Source organism: Bos indicus x Bos taurus, chromosome 9, assembly GCF_003369695.1.
Source record: "Bos indicus x Bos taurus breed Angus x Brahman F1 hybrid chromosome 9, Bos_hybrid_MaternalHap_v2.0, whole genome shotgun sequence".
Lineage (NCBI taxonomy): Eukaryota > Metazoa > Chordata > Mammalia > Artiodactyla > Bovidae > Bos > Bos indicus x Bos taurus.
The window spans coordinates 62,552,103-62,560,171 of record NC_040084.1 but is presented as its reverse complement, the minus strand read 5'-3'; the positions used below and the strand labels follow the sequence as shown (position 1 = coordinate 62,560,171).

Below are 8,069 nucleotides of genomic sequence, written 5' to 3'. Positions count from 1 at the left end.
AAGCGTCTTTTAATTTCATGGCTGCAGTCACCATCTGCAGTGATTTTGGAGCCCCCCAAAATAAAGTCTGACACTGTTTCCACTGTTTCCCATCTATTTCCCATGAAGTGATGGGACCAGATGCCATGATCTTAGTTAGAGATCCTTAATCATGAGTCTACTGATACTTGCAGAGAATTTGCCCATATCTCCTTTTTTTCTTTTTTTTTTAAAAAACACTGTATAGGTTTCCACGCTGCTAATACGGTTGTTTAAGAAATCTAGTTTTTGACATCCTTTAGTTCACTGAGGTGTAGTGAACCTGTCTTCTTCTGTCTGAGCTTTGGGTCTCTCTGTATCTTGCTTGTCTTTTTTTTTTTTTTTTTTTTTTTAAGTTATTCTCGCCCATCCCTTCCAGTAAAAGGCTCTCTTTTGGACCCAGCCACGCCTCCCCACCTTGGCTCTACCCACGCCCAGGCCCCGCCCCTTTCGGGCCCTAGCGTTTGGTCTCCATGGTTACTCCAAGAGTGCTGGACTGCCGTGATAGCCCCAGGGAAGAATTGGGTAGACCCGGCTCTAGCTCTTCACTACAGCCAAGGTCAGCCCACCCCGGGCTCCGCGCCCTTGATCCCGGAGTGTACCTCGCGAGGAGGCGAGCATGGGTCAGCGGACGGAGCCTGGGCAGGGGCAGCATGTCGTCTAACCTGGATCAGGGGAAACTGACAGTAAGGACTCTTCAGGCCCCGCCGCTGAGCGTAAAGAGCGGTCGCTTCTGGTCGGAGGCTCACAGGTCCCCAGGTCAGATCGCTAACCAGTGCTGCTCGGCACCGCTCGCACCCCCGCCGGCTAGAACTCGGGGGGTTTAGGCTGAGGCGGGGGTTGTGAGGAGGGCCAGGGGGCGGGGACTGAGGAGAACCCGCAGAGACCTGTACCAGGTGCCCGACGGCGCACGCGCACACGCGCGGCTTCTATTCATTGAGCAGGCGTTTGTTAGTTACCAACTGCTGTTTGATGCGCTTACTTTCTGCCAACGCTATGTTAACAACTAAGTATATAGACTGGGAAAGGAGTACGTCAAGGCTGTATATTGTCACCCTGCTTACTTAACGTATATGCGGAGTACATCTTGCGAAATGTTCGGCTGGATAAAGCACAAGCTGGAATCAGGATTGCTGGGAGAAATATCAATAACCACAGATACACAAATGACACCACCCTACTGGCAGAAAGTGAAGAGGAACTAAAGAGCCTCTTGATGAAAGTGAGAGAGGAGAGTGAGAAAGTTGGCTTAAAACTCAACATTCAGAAAACTAAGATCTTGGCCTCTGGTCCCGTCAGATCAGATTAGATCAGATCAGTCGCTCAGTCGTGTCGGACTCTTTGCGACCCCATGGATCGCATCATGCCAGGCCTCCCTGTCCATCACCAACTCCCGGAGTTCACTCAGACTCATGTCCATCGAGTCAGTAATGCCATCCAGCCATCTCATCCTCTGTCGTCCCCTTCTCCTGCTGCCCCCAATCCCTCCCAGCATCAGTCTTTTCCAATGAGTCAAATCTTTGCGTGAGGTGGCCAAAGTACTGGAGTTTCAGCTTTAGCATCATTCCTTCCAAAGAAATCCCAGGGCCGATCTCCTTTAGAATGGACTGGTTGGATCTCCTTGCAGTCCAAGAGACTCTCAAGAGTCTTCTCCAACACCACAGTTCAAAAGCATCAATTCTTCGGTGCTCAGCCTTCTTCACAGTCCAGCTCTCACATCCATACATGACCACAGGAAAAACCATAGCCTTGACTAGACGAACCTTTGTTGGCAAAGTAATGTCTCTGCTTTTGAATATGCTATCTAGGTTGGTCATAACATGGCAAATAGATGGGGAAACAATGGAAACAGTGACAGACTTTATATTCTTGGGCTCCAAAATCACTGCAGATGGTGACTGAAGCCATGAAATTAAAAGATGTTTGCTCCTTGAAAGAAAAGCTATGACCAATCTAGACAGCATTGTATAGAGGATAAGATGCTTGGATGGCATCACCGACTCAGTGGACATGAGTTTGTGTAAAATCCAGGAGTTAGTGGTGGACTGGGAGGCCTGGCCTGCTGCAGTCCATGGGGTCGCAAAGAATCGGACACGACTGAGCGACTGAACTGAACAGAACTGAACTGATATAGAACTCCGTCCTCAGGACAGCTCCCGGGAGAGAGTAGTAGTAGGATTCATACTTTTCAGATGAGAAAATCACTTCAAAGAGAAGTTAAGGAAATGGCCAAGGTTTCAGCTAGAAAACAGGGCACAATGGAAACCAGGCTCTCTGGTTCTCCTGGACTAGATGCCAGGTGTTGTTAACCTTACCTGAACCCTGATATGCTGAAAGTGATCTTTACCTACCTGACATGCCTTTGTATTCTCTGCATGCTAATTTCCCCTGTGCTTAGATCAGAAAACCTGATCACTATTAACACCTACCACCTTTTCACCAGGAGTTCATTTTTTTCCCCGTGATCCATAACTCGTTATATGTTTTGGTTTTTTTGCTTTTATGTTTTTAATCAAGAGTCTAAACCTTCACTTGGATGTGCAAGAAATAGAATTTTGATGATTTGAGCAAGAATTGTGTTCCAAGAGTCTCTGATAATTATGAAAGGTCATTTAGTGAATGTGATGAAATAAGCATGTCCTGTTTCAAGCTGATTTTGCCGCCTACATAGTGGAATTTCTCACTAATTCTACTCCTACCCATCCCCCATTTCTAATACTGTTTAACATTTTTTTAATTAAAAAATATCATGTTATAAGGGTACTTTTGATAACCACCATCATTTAAATAAAGAGGAAATGTTTCAATCATTAAGTCCCAATTGCTCTCACTGTTATCATCAGTCCTTCATTTTTATAAATATGAAACCAACTAAGGAAAAACAAGAGGGGCCTGTATACTAGTAAATATTATTAAGTTAATAAATAATATTACTCTTTACAAATATATTAGTGGTTAAATCTCAAAAGGAAAAAATATAAATACAATTAAAAAAATCTTTTTATTTAGAATGCCTCCCACTCAGGCTGAAAGTGTTATAAAGAATATCATTCGAGAAATAGGACAAGAATGTGCAGCCCATGGAGAGATTGTTCCTGAAACTCTGGTTGCTTTTATGGTAAGAATAAATATTTTTGTGAATTACTGCTTTGTTAAAAAAAATTTTTTCAGCAGTGCCTATCTTGCTATTAGAATTCTGTGATGTTTTCTTAACTTATTCCGTTGAAAACCTATGGCGATTGGTAGACAAATTGTGTTTGGGTGTGCTCAGTCGTGTCTAACTCTTTGCAACTGCATGAATTGTAGCCTGTGAGGCTCCTCTGTCCATGGGATTTTTCCAGGCAAAAATACTGTTGTTGTTTTTTTTTTAAATCTATAAAGCATGTTAGTTCTAGGTTTAAGAGACTGATTTAGAAGATCTCAAAGAATCTTAGAAACATCAATAATGTTTTTCCTGTGTTGTAAGTTTTTTTCTTTTTAACATGTATTGTTCACTGTTGTAAAAATTACTCATTTCCTTGATATCTCTCTATTCTTGCTTTTGGTATAATAATACACAATAAAAATATGGTAAAAATATTCAAATTAGTTTCCCAAGATAAAATTCTTCCCTTTCTCCAGTTTCTGATGAAGATGCTGATAAACTGGGTTGTAAGAAACTCAGCTGAATGATCGACCCCTGGGTAATCAAGAGGGAGTTATTTTATTTTATTTTTTTTAAGAGGGAGTTATTTTAAAAGTGGAAAAACATTAAACTAATGTTGTAGTAATATGAAATAAATGTAATGGACTTTTTCCTACTCTCAGGTGAAAGCTGTTGTTCTGGACCCGAGTAATGGCTTTAACACGGATAGAACGCTCACAAAAAGTGATGTGCAGAAACTGGTAAAGGTGATTATCCAACAATTCTCAAATTTTGAATGATTTACTCACAATTCTAAATATTTGATTTGTGTTGATCAATAGTGCCTTCAGCTCCATGAAACAAAACCCCACCAAACAGTGGTGCAAACAAATTAGAGATTAAATTTTTTCTCATAGGATGACGTCTAGAGGTTCATAGGTTGTTTTTCCTGACTTCCTAGGTCACCATCATGCATGTGTTTTCACCCCAGGGTCACAAGAAAGCTCTTCCACCTTTAGGCAGGTATAAGGTGAGAGGACAAAGGTCAAAATGTGTGTGCAATTGGATCTGTCGCTTTGTTTTTGGAAAATAATGGGCTTTCCCAGAACTCCCCCATCTCTCCCCATTTGTGGCCTGCCTGCGTGCTCAGTCGCATCTGACTGTTTGCCAGCCCATGTGCTGTGGCCTACCAGGCTCCTCTGTCTGTGGAATTCTCCAGGCAAGAATACTGGAGTGGGCTGTCATTTCCTTCTCCAGGGGACCTTCCCAACCCAGGGACTGAACCATACCTCCTGTGTCTCCTGCATTGGCAGGTGGATTCTTTATCACTGTGCCTCCTGGGAAGCCCTTGCATTTATTGAATAGAATGATATTTCAAGTGAGCCTGGGATATTGATTGTTTTCCTCTTTCCTTTTTTAGCTGAAAGGAAATCTCTGCCTTAATCCAGATTGAGGCTTTGTTAGTAAGGAAGGAGGGGTATGGATGCTGGCAGTGTCTGCCGCAGTATTTTAGAGACATCTTATTCATCTAATGAGACATTGAGAAAATTAACTAATATACAGTTAAGTTATATACAAATTCGTATTCATATAATTATTGATTCAACATAATTTGTGTTTTCTAAAAGGAAAATTGAACCCAAGAGCAAAATGATTCATAGGATAGTTTGGGAATTTGAGATTGACATCTATACACTGCTGTATTTAAAACAGATGAAGAGCTAACCATAAATGATCTACTATAAAAGAAAAAAAAAAAAGAAGGAAATCAAGTAGATGTGCCTGAAAAGCAGTTGTAAGAACTAAAGAAGGCAGGAACTTTAGATACTGTTAATTTTTCCATATGTTTTAAGTTTGACTCACTGGGTTTAGATACTTACATGTTTATTTTCTAAATATTTGTGAATGGATTTCCTAAAATTTCAACATTATTTTTCCTCCTGGGCTTAATGATTTTAATTCCCTCCTTCACACAAAAGACTTGAAATAAGCTTTCCCAGACTTGTATGTGGATATTTTCTGAGCTCAAACAAATGGCAGAGAAAATTTTCATCATCTCCATCTTCTCTCTCAGCCAGCAATTTCCATAGTGAAACATAGGTCTGTCCGCAGATATTAGAGGATCAAGAAGAGCTTTGGAAGATTGAAACTACAGAATATGTTGTTAGGATAACATGCAGAAGAAACTCCATGATTCTCTATGGCAGCTGAGAGCTGGGTCTTTCTGTGCTGAAACTAAGAATGTGCTATAAAGCCTGTTCTTAGCAATAGGGGAAATGACTAATGGTCAGTCAGAAATTTTGTTGGAAAGCCGTGGAGAAGAACCAAGGAGGGGCAGAAAGTGTTTTTCTCCTTTTCATGGCTTTAGAAGCAATTTTCACCCCCTCTAACTCAACTAAGTTGGCAAGAGTTTGATATATTTTTTGAATTTTATTTTTCTTATTGCAGTGTAGTTGACTTACAATATTGTGTTAATTTCCACTGCACAGCAAAGTGAATCAGTTATACACACATATATAAATTCTTTTTTATATTCTTTTCCATTATGGTTTATCCCAGGATATTGAATATAGTTCCCTATGCTCAGTGTACTTTTAATGTAACAGGGACATTAACTGTCAATTTATATCATAATTCAAGTGATAAAAAGTGTTTCCTTTTTTCTCAATTAAGAATCATGTGGATGTGCTAATTTTTGCACTTGTAAAGTCTGTGCTTGGACCGGCACCTCTCCACCTGGAACAGTCCAGGTGTCCCATCCTCACTCCTGCTTTCTCCTCTCCCTTCTCCCAGGAAAGTAGTGTTGGTGCCCTGGGAGGTGGGCTGAGTGAAGCTGTTGATGTGCCTGCCAGGTACAGACATAAAGTCCAACATGAGAGAGGGAAGAGTGGGGTTGGGGGATGGCGAAGAGAGGAGAAAAGAAAAATTCAGGTTAACTGTCTATCATAACAAGGCAACACAGAGGAGGAGGATAAGCTATCTGTGTGTGTGTCGGTGTGGGGAGGGGGCAGAGGAAGGCAGACAGGAGAAAATGGACCAGAGGAAGAAATTTTGAAACAGGAGGCAGGGTCAGAGATTGTCTGTGACCAGAGGATGGTTGCCACAGCAGCTTCTTATAAAATGGACATGACCTCCAGCATCAGCTAAAAAAAAGGGAGCATGAAGGTTCAAATAAATGGTAATGAGGAACTCAAGGAGAGCTCCAGACATGAGCATAAGCTTCATGCAATGTCCACCCACATTCAGTCTTCAGAGACTGGCCTTGTCGAGGTCCTTGCCTCCAATTAGACTATTAGCCACCTGGGTATGGTAATATTGGCTAACTCAGGGGAAATAGCTTATTACTTAATAAATGTTATTGGTTAAATGATCTATAAAGCATGAAGTTCTGAGGAAAAAAATAATAAAAGGGGTTATTGGTAGATAAATATCAGAAGCTATTGCTTTGATGTTTCTCTTTGATTTTAAAAATAACATTGGAAAATACTTTTAATTGCTTCAGAAAATATAACTAGAAGCATTTATGGGATATTCTCTTTTAGCTTTGTGTGAATCGGCTATTGGACAGCAAAAATCCTTCCCTGGACACCATTAAGATGCAAGTCTATTTTGATATGAATTATACAAGTCGAGGTAATGTATATCTACCTATATTGATACCCTTTAAAAGAAGATTCATTTTGTATTTCAGGTTATAGGGCTTCATTTGGTTGATGAAGAACAATTTAACTTTTTTGCCTGTCTTTTGAAATTTTTTCCAACTTTGAAGAATGTGATAATATTGGAGATGCTAAATGAGACCATTGGCCTTAATGAGTGTCAAAAGTTTCTGAGTCTATTGTGCTTTAACTGTTATACGACTAATATATAATATCATAAAGCAGCCAGCCCACTGAAGTTAAAATTTTTAATTTGCTGATTTTTTTGGTTCCTGGTTTATATTATTATCTCACAATGCTTTCCTAAATTATGTAACTTACCGAAAAATGAAGTTAATGATGGGAAATATAAGCTCAGAACATATTTTGTATGTAAATCATTTATTACATACATCTGAGATAAACTGGAAACAAGATAAAAAGGGAAATAAAGATTGCCTCTGCTGACTGTAATGATATCATTATTAACCATTTGGTTATTTTCATTGTCTTTTTTCTCTTTATGTATTAAACTTTTAGTTATGCTATATGTGTAAAATCATGTATCTTGCTTTTTTGATTAATAATAATGGCATTTTAGGGCTTCCCTCGTGGCTCAGTTGGTAAAGAATCTGCCTGCAACGCAGAAGACCTGGGTTTGATTCCTGGGTTGGGAAGATCCCCTGGAGAAGGAGCTGCCAACCCACTCCAGTATTCTTGCCTAGAGAATCCACATGGACAGAGGAGCCTGGCAGGCTACTGTACATGGGGTCACAAGTTGGACACAACTTAGTGACTAAACCATCACAATGACATTTTAAAATAATAGTAATGAATTGATGTAATTTAGATTTTTCTTAATTTCAAAGTTTGAGGTTTTGTGGTAAAGTTATAGCTATGAATTGTGTATGGTTGATATTTTAATTATTGCCCTTGTTAAAGGGTATCTAATTGACTTAGTTGCAAAAATTATAGTGCTGGTGAAGTGTGGCTTCTGCCACAATTAAGCTTAAACCTCACTGTATCACAGGAAGAAGGGTGAGGGATACAGTTCCTGATGCAATATTGTATTACAGTAATGCCATTCAAAGGAAATTTATCTAGAATTAAAATAGAAACACACATAGTTGAAGAGGAAAATTTATACTATCTTTATGGGTATTTATATTTGCTTACATATAGTATACTATATGTGCTTACCAATAGCATATAGATAGTACATATAATTTATACTGTATATGTTTATAATGTATATACATACGTAATATGTGTATATAATGTTTATAATG

General features: G+C 39.5%; 1 protein-coding gene across 2 annotated transcripts in view; it reads left to right on the top strand.

Moving 5' to 3' along the window:
• The first annotated feature begins 465 nt into the window (after positions 1 to 465).
• The window catches only part of CFAP206 (cilia and flagella associated protein 206), a 35,944-nt gene continuing 28,340 nt past the window's right edge, over positions 466 to 8,069 (top strand). Inside the window, exons 1-4 of one of the 2 annotated variants that reach the window (XM_027551437.1) lie at positions 466 to 777; positions 3,028 to 3,136; positions 3,826 to 3,909; positions 6,685 to 6,775. In XM_027551437.1, coding sequence (XP_027407238.1) covers positions 3,029 to 3,136; positions 3,826 to 3,909; positions 6,685 to 6,775 — 283 coding nt within the window. In that variant the 5' untranslated portion in view covers positions 466 to 777; position 3,028. The remainder of the gene's footprint in view (positions 778 to 3,027; positions 3,137 to 3,825; positions 3,910 to 6,684; positions 6,776 to 8,069) is intronic. The other variant, XM_027551436.1, reaches the window with a different exon arrangement.